General features: G+C 40.8%; 1 protein-coding gene across 17 annotated transcripts in view; it reads left to right on the top strand.

Moving 5' to 3' along the window:
• The window catches only part of LOC138741615 (adhesion G protein-coupled receptor B2-like), a 711,436-nt gene that overhangs the window by 512,289 nt on the left and 184,214 nt on the right, over positions 1-14,933 (top strand). For all 17 annotated transcript variants that reach the window (XR_011343611.1, XR_011343612.1, XR_011343613.1 and 14 more), the window contains one exon: positions 14,716-14,866. Coding sequence is in view for 14 of the 17 variants with exons in the window: in XM_069895953.1 (XP_069752054.1) it covers positions 14,716-14,866 (151 nt within the window). In the remaining 3 variants the exon portion in view is untranslated. The remainder of the gene's footprint in view (positions 1-14,715; positions 14,867-14,933) is intronic.

Here is a 14,933-nt window from a genome sequence, read left to right as displayed (position 1 = left end):
TTTCACAACTCTTGCAGTCAATGCCCTGACTGATGAAACCAAGAATGCCAAACACCGTCTTCACCACCTTGTTAACCTGCAATGTCAGCTTCAGGAAACTATGTACCTGTATCCCAAAGTCTAACACACTCGCTAGGCTCTTACTGTTTACCCTGTTCTGAACTAACAACCCTTTTAATTTTGTTTCGGACTAAAGAGACTTTGTTAGCATTAACAAAGAAACAGCAATGGAAAATTCACCAGACAATGGCAAATTCAAATAATAGTTTTTAATTAAACTATTAATAACATATCAATTCGTACTTATCTCTAAACTTAACTCTAAATTTAACCCTACTATGTGCAAATGTAATATGTGTGTGTGACAAAGTCTCACTGAAAGGTCAATCTTTAAAACCTCAGCATTATTTTAGTCTTTCTTGAAGGTCTTAAATATTCAGTTCAGAAATAATTATAAAGTGTTTTTAAACATAATATCTTCAAGCCTCTTTACTCTCAGTTATTTTGATGAGATGTCTTAAGAGGTAGTCTTTAAATTGAAGTGACCATGTTCTGACTCACCAATGTACCTCCTGTGAAAAGGAGAATACAATTCCTGTCTTCCCAGGATCAAATCTTCTTCTTTTGGATGAAGATTTTGGAATTTGTTTTCCAAATGATGAGATTGTCCTCTTTATCTTAAAGGGACAGTTAGAAGTTGCTTCTCTTTTGAAAACTATTCATTCTGTGTCCCCCTTTTGATTAGAAGTAACTCTAACAGCACCTATTCTGGTGACTGTAATACCACCCTGTCTTCCACAGGTTCCAATTCCTGTGTATGTCAACACAGGGTCTTGACTTCTGTAAAACTGAACCAAAAATGTTGGAGTTTGATAATATATTTCTCCATTGATAATGTATTTCTCCAAATCATGTGACAGTTACACCATCATTGAGGTAAATTTTCCAATTCCTGGAAAACGTGATCACTTGTAACAGCTCACCAAAATAATGCTGGCCACTGCTGATCACCAACACTGCCCGGGAGCTTAAGATCCGCTGCTGCCGCCACCAGGGGCCCGAGATCCACTGTTGCTGGGGGCCCGAGGTCTGGTGCTGTCAGCACTGGGGGTCCAAAGTCCATTGCATTCCTACTGGCACCAGAAACCTGAAGTCCTCTGCGCTGCTGCCAGGGGCCCGAGGTCTGGTGCTGTCAGCACTGGGGGTCCAAAGTCCATTGCATTCCTACTGGCACCAGAAACCTGAAGTCCACTGCGCTGCTGCCAGGGGCCCGAGGTCTGGTGCTGTCAGCACTGGGGGTCCAAAGTCCATTGCATTCCTACTGGCACCAGAAACCTGAAGTCCACTGCGCTGCTGCCAGGGGCCCGAGGTCTGGTGCTGTCAGCACTGGGGGTCGAAAGTCCATTGCATTCCTACTGGCACCAGAAACCTGAAGTCCACTGCGCTGCTGCCAGGGGCCCGAGGTCTGGTGCTGTCAGCACTGGGGGTCCAAAGTCCATTGCGTTCCTACTGGCACCAGAAACCTGAAGTCCACTGCACTGCTGCCGGGGGCCCGAGGTCCATTGTGTTACTGCTGGTGCTTGGAGCCTGAGGTCTGCTGCGCTGCTTCCTGCCCCAGGAACCCAAAGACTGGTACTGCCACTGCTGGGAGCCAGACATCCCAGGTCAGCTTGGCTCCAAAAAATATTTTGGATAAATGAAGATTTCAGAGAATCTGATATTGGATAATCGGAGTTGTACTGTATCTGGAAAAATGTTCAGCAATTTGTTGTTGCCATTTCACTGGAGGATAGACCATCTGTTACTGAAATACACAGCACTGTTTCATCTGAGTTCTGGCGAAGTTGTTTTGTCTCAGACACTAAAGAAGGAGATGTTTTTAATGCCGTTTTATGCTCTAAGATTCATTTCTTATTCGTAAACATGAAGTGTGGGACTACGTCTGGTTATTTTTGCTTAGATTTGCAATCTTTATTACATTTATCTTACTAGTATAATGCTGACGCAGTCTAGTCATCAGCTAATGAACCTCCCAGTATTTTTGTCCAACAGATATCCTTTCTACTTATAATCAATTTCTGTAAACTGTGTGTCTAGCATTTTCAGTGTTCTTAAACTTGAGGGATTATCACAAACTATGGCTCTCTTTCCCACATGATCCCAGATTTGTTTACCAGTAACATTGTCTGAATTCACTTACTGGTATTCTCCTATTTATAATTTGCTTCAATGATATGACGGTTTATTGTCATATACGCAAGTACAATGTACAAATGCACGAAAAAAATCTTACTCGCCGCAGCCACACAGCCATACGTAAGGTATGCCAACACCCATGGATTCAATTAAAGTACAACATGAGAGAAAAAAAGAAAGAAGTAAATATAAGAGGACAGATGCATATTGACCCACTGAAGTTAGTGCACAATAGCGCAGACAGATCTATTTGTGGTCTCGGAGTAGTTTATGGTCAGGATAGTTCAGGGATAGCCTGATAGCTGTTGAGAAAAAGTGTTCTTCAATTTTTAAATATTTTACTGTTTTTGAATTTCATTTCCAACACGGTAGAAGCCAATTCCAGCCATTGAGATCCATAAGACAGAGGAGAAGAAATAATCTATTCAGTCCATTGAGTTTGCCCTGCCAACTGATCCATTTTCCAAGCCGCACTGTCCGGTGTTCTCCCCATGACCTTTGATCTCTGAGTTCTGCCAATCTCTGCCTTAAACATGCCCCCAAAACACCTGACCTGGGCCAACAAAGTCCGCATATTCACCACCCTCTGGCTAAAGAAATTCCTTTGCCTATCTGTTCTAAGTAGCCACACTTCAATCCTGAAGATGTGAGCTGTTGTCTGAGACTCTCCCACCATATGAAACAACCTTTCTGCACCTATTTTGTTCTTGCCTTTCAACATTCAAAATGTTTCAATGAGATCCAAGTTCATTCTCCTAAATTCCAATGAGCCGTCAAACATTCCCTGTGATAGCACTTTCATTCCTGGAATCATTCGTGTAAGCCTCCTTTGAACCCTCTCTAAAGTCAACACATTATTTCTTAAATGAGGAGCCCAAAACTGCTCACAATACTCCAAGTGAGATCTCACCAGTATCCTATAAAGCCTCAACATATTCTATTCCTCTTGAAATGAATGCCAGCATTGCATTTGCCTCCTTCACCACTAACTCAATCTGCACTTTGACCTTCAAGGTATCCTGCACACGGACTCTCAGTTCCCTTTGCATCTGGGAATTTTCAATTTTTTCCTGTTTACTTTTCCTACCAAAGTTCATGACTGAACACTATCCAACATTGTATTTCATTTGCCACTTTTCTGATCACCCTCCTAACCTGTCTAATCCTTCTGCAGCTTCCCTGTTTCCTTTACACTACTTATTCCTTCACCTACCTTCTTATCATCTGCAAACTTGGTCAAAAATCCATTCAATCCATAATTATAAATCATTGATTTATAACATGAAAAGAAGTGGCCCCAACACCAACCCCTGTGGAACTTTGGTAGTAACTGACAACCAACCAGAATATGATCCCTGTATTCCTACTCTCTGCATCCTGCCATTCAGCCAATGCTCTATAAATGCTAATATGTTTCCTGTTATACCATGGGCTCTTATCTTGTTAAGTAGCCTTGTGTGCAGCACCATGTCAAAGGCCCTCTGAAAATCCAAATGCACAACATCCACTGCATCTCCTTTATCAAGACTATTTGTGACTTCTTCAAAGAATTCCAAATACTTTGTCAAGGAAAATTTTCCCTTAAGGAAACCATGCCGACTTGGTCTATCTTGTCATGCCTTCAAGTGCTCCGTAACCTCATCTTTCATAATTAACTCCAGCATCTTCCCAACCACTGACGTCAGGCTGAATGGTCTATAATTTCCTTTCTATTGCCTTCCTTCCTTTCTTGAATAGTGGGGTGACATTTGCAATTTTCCAGTTTTATGGAACTATGCCAGAATCTATCGATTCCGAAAGATCATTCCCAATGGCTCCACAATTTCTACAGCTACTTCTTCAAGGACCTGTGTGTTCAAGCATCTGGTCCAGGAGACTTAGCTAACCTTAGATCATCCAGTTTTCTGAGCATCTTCTCCCTTGAAATAGTAACTGCACTCACTTCCCTTTGGTGATCCCCTTGAACATCCAGCACACTGCTAATGTGCTGACTAGTGAAGACTGATGCAAAATACTTAATTAGTACTTCTGCCATCTTTCTGTCTCCCATTATTATTTCTCCAGTGTCATGTTCTACTGCTCTACTTTCACCTCCCTTTTACTTGAAGAAGTTTTTTGTATCCTCTTTGATATTGTTTCCTAGCCTACATTCATACTTCATCTTTTATTTCCTTATGTTTTTTGTGTTTTCTACAAGTTTTTAGAAACTTCCCAATCCTCTAACTTCCCACTCATTGTATGGACTTTCTTTTGCTTGTACATTGGCTTTGACTTCCCTGTCACCTACGGTTGTGACATTTTTCCATTCGAATATTTCCTTGTTTTTGGTATGCATCTATCCTCCACCTTTCTCATTTCACGCAGAAACTGTTCTGGCATCCTACTGGTGCCCCCTTCCAAGCTATGCCATTCAATTATATCCACTTAACCTACAACCTTGCACATTCGTGAACCTAGAGGAGCTAGGTTCAGGCTTCTGCCGTAGAATAGCTTAATGGAAGTAAAGTAAAAACACAAAAATGCTGGAGGAACTCAGCATGTCCCACAGCGAAGATAAGAGGTATAGATATATATAACCAAAGTTTTGGGCCTGAGCCCTTCTTCAAGGTATAAGCAAAAAGCAAGTAGGCACTTGAATAAAAATGGCTGGGGGTGGAGGGAAGAAAGGGCAGGAGGAGGATCGTAGGCCAACAGGCAAAAAGCAATAATTGGATATGGTTAGGCAGACAAGAGAAGAAAGGTACAATCCCCAGTGTCTGCAGCCGTCAGTATTGCCATCAGGCAATTGTAGAATGGGCAATTGCACTGTGGGATTGAACTGACCGAAGTTTTTGCATGAGTGCAGGAACATGAAGGAAGAAAAGATTGAAATGAAGGTATAAATGTTGCTATGGGAAAGTCACAGCGGGAGAGAGAGAGATAGGAAATAAATAACAATAAATAGCAATAGTGGACAATTTTTAAACAGTGTGATAAAGTTGGTAGCGCTATAGCGCACAATAAAGACTAGGAATAAGCGGTGGCGGACCTGACTTCCCAGAATGCCATGCAGCAGAGAAACCCCTCCATGAGTGCTCCGTGCATGCAGCCGTGCACACAGCCCTTTTTCTGCTGCATGGCATTCTGAGAGGGCAGGTCCACCATCACTTTTTCTCACGGTATTTATAAATAGTACGCGATAGCGCTACCAACTTTCCCATCCTGTTTAAAAATTGTCTGCTATTACTATTTATTGCTCGCACTTTCCTACAGTCCCTTAGAAAGATTTATATAAGTCAGCACAACAACGGCAAGGGCTGAAGGACTTGATTATGTTAGAATTTTGTTCAAATATAAGATAATACATTGATCAGGATTTAGGGCAGGTCCCCCATCACTCGATGGGACATGACATCACCAGTAGAAGGTAGAACAGTCCTAACCTCAGATATGGCTCCTTGCAAGTGTGAAAGCGTTCAGTCCCAGTTTGGAGTAGTCAAGTGTGAAAAGCCAAACCCCCGTTCCTATCCCAGGACACTGAACGGCCAATTTAGTGGGATGCAAGAGTAAAAGGGGCTTTAGACCAGCACATGGATGAAAGAAAAACTGAGGGGTATGAGGTAAGGAGAGGTTTTTTTTTGTTAGGATATATAGGTCAGCACAACATCGTGGACCAAAGGACCTGTACTGTGCTGTAATGTTCTGTGTTGTATGTCTAAGTGGAAATGTAATGTGAAATAAATGGTAATATAAACTTTAGGCAGAATGCTGAGATTTTGTTTCAAGGCTCAAGTTACAAACTCTAAACTACATGAACAAAATTGATTTCTGAATGACAAACAATCTGTACTTGAGTGGAATTCCTGAAATTGTATTTGAAGGAAACTAATTACGGAGCTTGCCCATGGTTCATCAAGTGGTAATTTGGTCTGAAAGAAAAAAACTAAGAAACATAGATGACCAACATTTTATATTAAAAATATATGTATTTAAATATATGTATTTATAAACTTCAGTCTACATATATAACCACTTTGTTGTAACTAGAAAAAAAATGATATTCTTATTAGAATGTTAGAAATGTAATTAATTTAAGGGACTGAGATGGAGTTTGTCCTTTGGCACACTATTCAATAAAATAATTGGGCAGGATTGTCTTTGCATTGGAAAGGGATTTGGGCTGTTGTCCCTGTGGTGTCCCTTTAATTGAGCAACTCAATTAATTCTACTTTCATGCTCTTTCAACATTGCCCTGCAGATATATCCCTGGCAAATGTATACAATTTTCATTTGAAATTTGGTATTAAATCTGCTTCCATCATTTGTAAATTATAAATTTTCTGAAATATCAACTGATTACAACATGTAATAACCCAGATTTTATAAGGGAGCTTAAAGTAAAGGAACCTTTAGGGGGATGAAGTGATCTTAACGTAATAGAATTCACCCTGCTGTACAAGGGACTACAGAGGTGTGAGAGGAGCTGGTCAAATTGATTGAAAGTAGATACCAGCATGACAATAGAGAAATGGTGGCTAAACGTTCTGACCTTAACTCAGAAGGCACAAGACAAATTCAATAGAAGAGATTGTGAAGACATTAGTAATGATCTTTCAAGAATTATAAGATTCTGGAATAGTTACTGAGGACTGGAAAATTAAATCTATCACTCCACTCTTTAAGAAGGGAAGGAGGCAAAAGACAGGAAATTATTGGCCGGTTAGCCTGACCGGTGATTGATAAAATGTTAGAATCTATTATTAAGTATGAGTTTTTGGGGTACTTGGAAGCATATTGTACAAAAGGTATGTTAACATGGTTTCCTTAAGTAGAAGTCTTGCTAGACAAAACTTTTGGAATTCTTTCTTAATGATTTGGAAAACGGAATTGATGGCTTTGTGGCCAAATTTGCACTCAATGCAAAAATCGGAAGAAGGCAGGTAGCATGAGACTGCAGAAGGTCTTAGACAGCTGAGGAGATTGGGTAAGGAAATGGCAGATGTAATACAGTGTAGAGAAGTGTATGATCATGCACTTCTATGGAAGTAATAAAGGTGTAAACTATTTTCTAAACAGGCAATAAGTTCAGAAATTAGAGCTGCTGATCGACTTTGGAATCCTCATGCAATATTCCTTAAAGGTTAACTTGCAGGTAGAGTCAGTGGTAAGTGAGGCAAATGCAACACTGGCATTCATTTTGAGAGGGAATAGGATATAAAAGAAGGGATATAATGTTGAGGTTTTACAAGGCTTTGGTTAGACCGTAGTTATTGTGAGCAGTTTTAAGCTTTTATGTGAGGAGGGATTGTGTTGACATTGGAGACGGTCCAGAAAAAAATGATCCTTGGAATGAAAACTTTATCATACAAGGATATTTGATTCCTCTAGGACTGTACTCACTGGAATTTAGAAGGATGAGGGAAATCTCAATGAAACTTGTCAAACACTGAAAGGCTTGGATAGAATGGACATTGAGATGTTTCCTATGCTGGGGGAGTTGGTGCCAAAGGACCTCAAAACCCAGCAGCAATAAACATTCACCAAGACAAGTAGTTATTTAAACAAAAGTTATTTTTAATTAACTTTAAACATGAAAACAGAATCAAACTTTAATTTATCTCTATACCTAACTAACCCAAATTAACCCCCTTTTAATTCTAAGTGCACGTAATGTGTGTGTAAATTTAAGAAAAGTTCTTTGATTCACAGTTCAATCTCATTTCTCCTTCGTCCAAGTTCTCTGGTTGCAGGCAATTCTTATACTGTGCGCAGAATTAAACATGTATAAAGTTCACCATGCTTTGGTGCTCGAAAGGTTAATGTTTACCGCTCAGGAATGGTTTATAGAGAGATATTTGCTGTTCCTGGATTCCCGCAACTGAGGTACCATCATTAGTCACCTCAATGTCTCGTTGATGAAACTTGTCCCATTAGATGGTAACCTCTTTCTTTCAGGCTTCACAGAGTGCCTTTCTGTGCCACTTATTCCAAGAGAAACATCAGACAGATAGCAATTTCAGCCATCCCGCCTCTCTGGAGCTTTTCTGTTTCCAACCAGCTTCTCCTGGCTTCCACTGTCCAGCCGTCTTCTCTCTCTCTCTCTCTCTCTCTCTCTCTCTCTCTCTCTCTCTCCAACTGAGACTGTCAGAAAGCCCATGTGACTCTCTCACTTGCGAAAACCTCCACCTTCTTCAGCAAACAGTTCTCCTCTCTTGGTCAAGCTATTGTCTTAGATAAGCAAACCCCAGGAGTGACCTTTCTGTGATCACACTGTAGGTACTTTTAAACAGCCAGTTTGTCACCTCCAAGACAACGGTCTATTCATTTCATGGTCATTTCAATTAGCACCTACTTGTGAAATGTGCAAAGCATTCTCCATAGATCCTGCAATGTTACTGAATATGAATTCATCAGTCTTTCAAATAAGAGCTTTTTTAAGATGTGTGTATGTATGTAACTCACTAATCTTACCAAATTCCTCCCAATATTTATCCATTACAGTGCCCAGAGGGCACAACCTCAGAATACAAAAACGTCCCTTCAGGACAGAGATGAGGTGGAATTTCTTTACCTAGAGTATGATGAATCTTTGGAATTTGTTGCCCCAGTCAGCTGCGGAGGCCAAGTCTCTGGGTATATTTAAGATGGAGGTCGATCGGTTCTTGATTAGGAAGGGAATCAAAGGTTACAGGGAGAAGGCAGGAGAATGAGGTTGAAATTGATAGTAAATCAGCCATGGTTGAATGGTAGGGCAGACTTGATTGGCCAAATCACCTAATTCAAATCCTATACCCTTTGGTTTTAAATAATTTGGTCAATATAATTTGAAACACTTTCATTATTTCCTGACCAATTTTAATGTCAATTATCTTAAATCTGGTCAATTCTGCCAGTCATATTATTCTTTTTTTCTTTATTTAGTTCATAAAAGTCCTTTATTATTTTGAATGCCTTCATTAAGTATTTTATTAAAAAATTACAGGAAACTGCAGATGCTGGAAATCTAACATTAAAACAGAAAATACTAGAGTATTCAACAGACTGGGCTCCATCTGTAAACAGAGAAAGAGAGCAACAAGGTCTTCAACCTGAACGGTTAGCTCCCTTCCCTGCTGACTATTTTGGGTTAGCTCCCTTCCCTGCTGACTATTTTGGGTTAGCTCCCTTCCCTGCTGACTATTTTGCAGCATTTAATGTTTTTACTTTTAGGTTTTTTTTACTTAACCTGTTAGTCTAAGTTCCTCACCACTGATAACATTCCAGTAAATCTGATCTGCACCCTGTCCAAACCCATGATGTTCTATTGATTTGGATCAATACTGTGAATAAATGGAAAAATCCTTGCAATTCTGAGCAGTGTTGAAATTCTGTGATAGGAATCAAATTAAACTGGATCTAACAAATGTATCATCACAAAAAACTGATACTTGGTGCAGAAGAAATTAAAAAAGTGTTACTGACTCGCTTAGATCCTTGAATTTTTGTAAGACCTTTGATTTTAAGACCAAATCACGGTATGTGAGTTGTCAATTTCCCTGGGGTATTAATTTTTGAAATTAATATATTCTGTGAAATGTAACCTCATAACAAATCAAAATCCTATCCACTAAACCATTTAAAATATTAAGTGCATAACAGTGCAGTTCACATATTTGTATTCAGAGTTATGAGATCAAAATAAAATTTTGGCCACATCAACTCGCGTTTCCATCTTTCCGTCTTTGTTGTGGTTTCCTTACTCATTTCTGCATATACTTCTTCAGCATGATGCTGAACCAAGCCATGAAAGACCCCAACAATGAAGACGCTGTTTACATCCGGTACCGCACGGATGGCAGTCTCTTCAATCTGAGGCACCTGCAAGCTCACACCAAGACACAAGAGAAACTTGTCCGTGAACTACTCTTTGCAGATGATGCCGCTTTAGTTGCCCATTCAGAGCCAGCTCTTCAGCGCTTGACGTCCTGCTTTGCAGAAACTGCCAAAATGTTTGGCCTGGAAGTCAGCCTGAAGAAAACTGAGGTCCTCCATCAGCCAGCTCCCCACCATGACTACCAGCCCCCCCACATCTCCATCGGGCACACAAAACTCAAAACGGTCAACCAGTTTACCTATCTCGGCTGCACCATTTCATCAGATGCAAGGATCGACAATGAGATAGACAACAGACTCGCCAAGGCAAATAGTGCCTTTGGAAGACTACACAAAAGAGTCTGGAAAAACAACCAACTGAAAAACCTCACAAAGATAAGCGTATACAGAGCCGTTGTCATACCCACACTCCTGTTCGGCTCCGAATCATGGGTCCTCTACCGGCACCACCTACGGCTCCTAGAACGCTTCCACCAGCGTTGTCTCCGCTCCATCCTCAACATCCATTGGAGCGCTCACACCCCTAACGTCGCTCACACCCCTAACGTCGAGGTACTCGAGATGGCAGAGGTCGACAGCATCGAGTCCACGCTGCTGAAGATCCAGCTGCGCTGGATGGGTCACGTCTCCAGAATGGAGGACCATCGCCTTCCCAAGATCGTATTATATGGCGAGCTCTCCACTGGCCACCGTGACAGAGGTGCACCAAAGAAAAGGTACAAGGACTGCCTAAAGAAATCTCTTGGTGCCTGCCACATTGACCACCGCCAGTGGGCTGATAACGCCTCAAACCGTGCATCTTGGCACCTCACAGTTTGGCGGGCAGCAGCCTCCTTTGAAGAAAACCGCAGAGCCCACCTCACTGACAAAAGGCAAAGGAGGAAAAACCCAACACCCAACCCCAACCAACCAATTTTCCCTTGCAACCGCTGCAATCGTGTCTGCCTGTCCCGCATCGGACTGGTCAGCCACAAACGAGCCTGCAGCTGACGTGGACTTTTTACCCCCTCCATAAATCTTCGTCCGCGAAGCCAAGCCAAAGAAAAAAAAAGATTGTTTGTCTGTCTGCACCAAGGACCAGAGAACCCTGTTTAGTCCAGTTGCACAATCAGATGAGAATCAACTTGAAACATTGTGATGCCATATACAGGGGTTGTAGATAGATTGGAGTATTTGGATATCATGGGCTGTGGACGGGATGGGCCAGTTACCGTGCTGTAGTTTTAAATTAATAAAATTAGACGATGCTCCAAATTGTGAAACATTGTTCAATTATTTGCTCTTTTCCTTAGTTCTGCATATCCTCTGTATTAGGGTGAAATATTTTTCGAGACCACATAGTGTTGAGAGTCATTGTAGAGTAATTTATATGTAGATTGAATTTGTATACAGATTGGACAACAAGTATATTCTATCTTTCCTCATTTGATCTTGGCTTTTTGCCAGACTAGAGCTTATTTCTCAAATGTGTTGTCATTTACATTCCATACCAGGAAATGATACAAATACTTTGCATGTGAAGTGTTCCATCAGGCAGTTAAGGTGGCAGAATATACAGAGCCCTCCATAAGGTTTGGGACAAAGCCACTTTTTTTTCCTTTATTTGTCTCTGTGCTCCACGGTTTTAAATTTGTAATCAAATTATTCACATGTCATTAAAGTGCACATTCCAGATTTTATTTGAAATTATTTGTCTACATTTTGGTTTGACCATGTAGAAATTACAGCACTTTTTATACATAGTCCCCTCATTTTAGGGCACCATAATGTTTGGGACATTTGGTTTCACAGGTGTTTGTGAGGACTCGGGTACGCTTAATTCCTTCATCGGTGCAGGAACAAGAGCTTTTTAGCTTTGGAGCCTGTAGTTGCCATTTTTCAACAAGAGGACCAGGGTTGTCCCCAATGAAAGTCAAACAAACCATTATGAAGCTGAGAAACAAGAGTGAAACAGTAAGAGACATCACCCAAACCTTAGGATGACCAAAATCAACAGTTTGGAACATTGTTAAGAAGAGAGAATTTACTGGTGACCCCAGTGGTCTCAGAGGGACAAGTTTTCCAAGGAAGACTCCACTGCTAATGAGAAAAGAATCTCATCATAATGAAGAAAAATCCCCATATGCTATCTATGCTATCCAGAAATAACAGTCCTGAGAGAAGCACCAGATTTGTCTTTAAGAAGTACACTCGTCACTGGCTTCTGAGCTGGAGCCAGAGAGAGCCACATGTTTTACTGGGTATAAGCACATCCCAGATAGACAATTACAATCGATCACCTCATCATCCAAAGTCGTCTGAATTAATTACTTTGTCCTTTTCCTGGGTTCTTGGGTAAATAGCACGACAGCAGACTACAGAATCCATAATGACTTTTAACACAAAAGCACTAACTGACTTTGCTGGTTGAGTCAGCGATCTGTCAACAAGCAACCCATTCATCAATGGCTTCCTGCACAAATGCATCTGATTGAGCCCTCCAACCTGTCAGCTGTGATTTGAGTTGCCAATGGCCAGAGGCCGCACACAGCAACACTGAGGGCACCATTTAAGTTTCGATCTAATATTGTTCCAGTCTAGAATCTCCTCTCCCCATTGTTAACATTGATGGCTTAATATTATTGTGAGACTGACCCTTTACATGTGATCATTAAAGACTGAAAATCAGGCATAACAGAGACTCAAGATATTTAGTTATATATAAGGACATAATAAGGATCTAGGAAATAGGAGCAGGAGTCAGCCATTCAGCCCATTGAGCGTGCTCCGCCATTCAATGTCATGGCTGATCTGAATATAGGTTCATCTCCACCTACCTGCTTTTTCCCCATATCCCTTAATTCCCCTACCATTTAAAAATCTATCCAATCTTGTCTTAAGTGCATTTACTGAGGTATTCACAGATTCACCACCCTCTGGGAAAAACAGTACCTCCCATCTCCACCCTGATTCTATATCCCTGAATCTTAAGGCTATATCCCCTGGTTCTATTCTCCCCTGGCAATGGCAACAACTTGCCTACCTCTATCTATTCCTTTCAAAATTTTATAAGATCTCCTCTCATTCTTCTGTATTTAAGTGAATACAGTCCCAGGTGACTCAATCTCTCCTCATAGGCTAACCCCTTCATCTCTGGAATCAATCTAGTGAAGCTCCTCTGCACTGCCTCCAAGGCCAATTGTATCCTTCTTCAAGTAAGGAGACCAGAAATGCATGCAATACTCCAAAGACGGCCTCATCAGTACCTTGTACAGTTGCAGCATAACCTCCCTGCTCCTAAACTCAATCCCTCCTGCAGTGGTCCAACATTCCATTTGCCTTCTTGATAGCCTGCTGCACCTACCGACCAACCTTTTGCAATTCATGCACCAGCACTCCCAAGATGTATTTGATATCTCCCAGAAAAAGAAACAGTGGTTGACTTCCTCCAGTTGACCTATAAATTGCTCTGAAGTGTTGTTTCATCCAGTTGATGAAAGTTTGTCCAGCAGAGGGTTTACTTTAGATTGGAGGTATTTAGATGCAGTTTAATGTAGTCTGCATGTCATCAAATGCACTTTGATTATGCTGGACTGAAACAATTAGAAGTTAGTGGCCCCTTAATTCACAAGGTACTTTAAAATCAAATCCTAAAAGCTTAATTATTCCTGGGTGATCATCGGGCTAAATTTGCATTAGAGTGAAATATCTAAAGAGCTCTGGACACAACTGAAAACTCAATCTTTGGCTGAATAACCCATGGAAGAAGAATTGATCTAATCATGACCTATATAAACTCCTTAACTCAAATGATGAATTTCCCTCTGTTCTTTATGGGCATTGATGTTATAAACAAATCAACCACCAAAAGTTTCCATGAACTCACTTCATTGGTAGCAGACACATGACATGCAAAGTGAACCTTCTTCCCTGCTGCAATGTAAGAGAATGAAACAACCCAAGATTTTGCTATTGAAGAGAGCCATGGCTGAGTCCTTAAATTATAAATAGTCATTATAGTTTCTCATGTTAGTTAGAACCATAGAACATTGCAGCACAGAATCAGGCCCCTTCAGCCCTTCTAGGTTGTACCAAACTATTTTTCTGCCTAGTCCCACTGGCCTGCACCCAATCCAATGCCCTCCATACCTCTCCCATCCATGAACCTGTCCAAATTCTTCTTAAATTTAAATATTGAGCCTGCTTTCACCACTTCATTGGACAGTTCATTCCACACTCTGTGTGAAGAAGTTCACCCTGATATTCCCCCTAAACTTTTCCCCTTTCACCCTAAACTCATACCCTCTAGTTTATAGCTCACCTATCCTCAGTGGAAAAACACCTACCTCTATTTTCTCTGTCTACCCCCACATCATTTTAAATACTTCTATTAAATTTCCCCTCATTCTTCTACGCTCCCGGGAATAAAGTCCAAACCTGTTTTACCTTTCCCCGTAACTCACTTCCTAAGTCCAGGCAACATCCTAATAAATCTTCTCAGTACTGTTTCTATCTTATTGATGTTTTTTCTTGTAGTTAGGTAATCAAAACTACAAGAAATTAGATAAATTAGTTGTCTTTGCTGGTTTTGCATGGTGCTTCTCGAGGTCTTTAATTCAGACAGCTTTAGCGTGCATTTCTCACTCTCATTAAGAAATGACTTACCACATTTTTACTGCTTTTCTCTAGGGTGTTTGTATGATGACAGCCGCGTTCCTGCATTTCTTTTTCCTCTCTTCATTCTGTTGGGTATTAACAGAAGCCTGGCAGTCCTATCTCGCTGTGCTAGGTAAAATTAGGACAAGGCTGATAAGGAAACGCTTTCTCTGCCTTGGCTGGGGTATGTGACACTTTTTATAATTAGAATACATATCATGTCTGATTTGCAATAGAACTGTTAACATTTT

This window comes from Narcine bancroftii, chromosome 8 (assembly GCF_036971445.1).
Source record: "Narcine bancroftii isolate sNarBan1 chromosome 8, sNarBan1.hap1, whole genome shotgun sequence".
NCBI lineage: Eukaryota > Metazoa > Chordata > Chondrichthyes > Torpediniformes > Narcinidae > Narcine > Narcine bancroftii.
The sequence above is the reverse complement of the archived record's forward strand: the minus strand, read 5'-3'. Positions and strand labels throughout refer to the sequence as shown.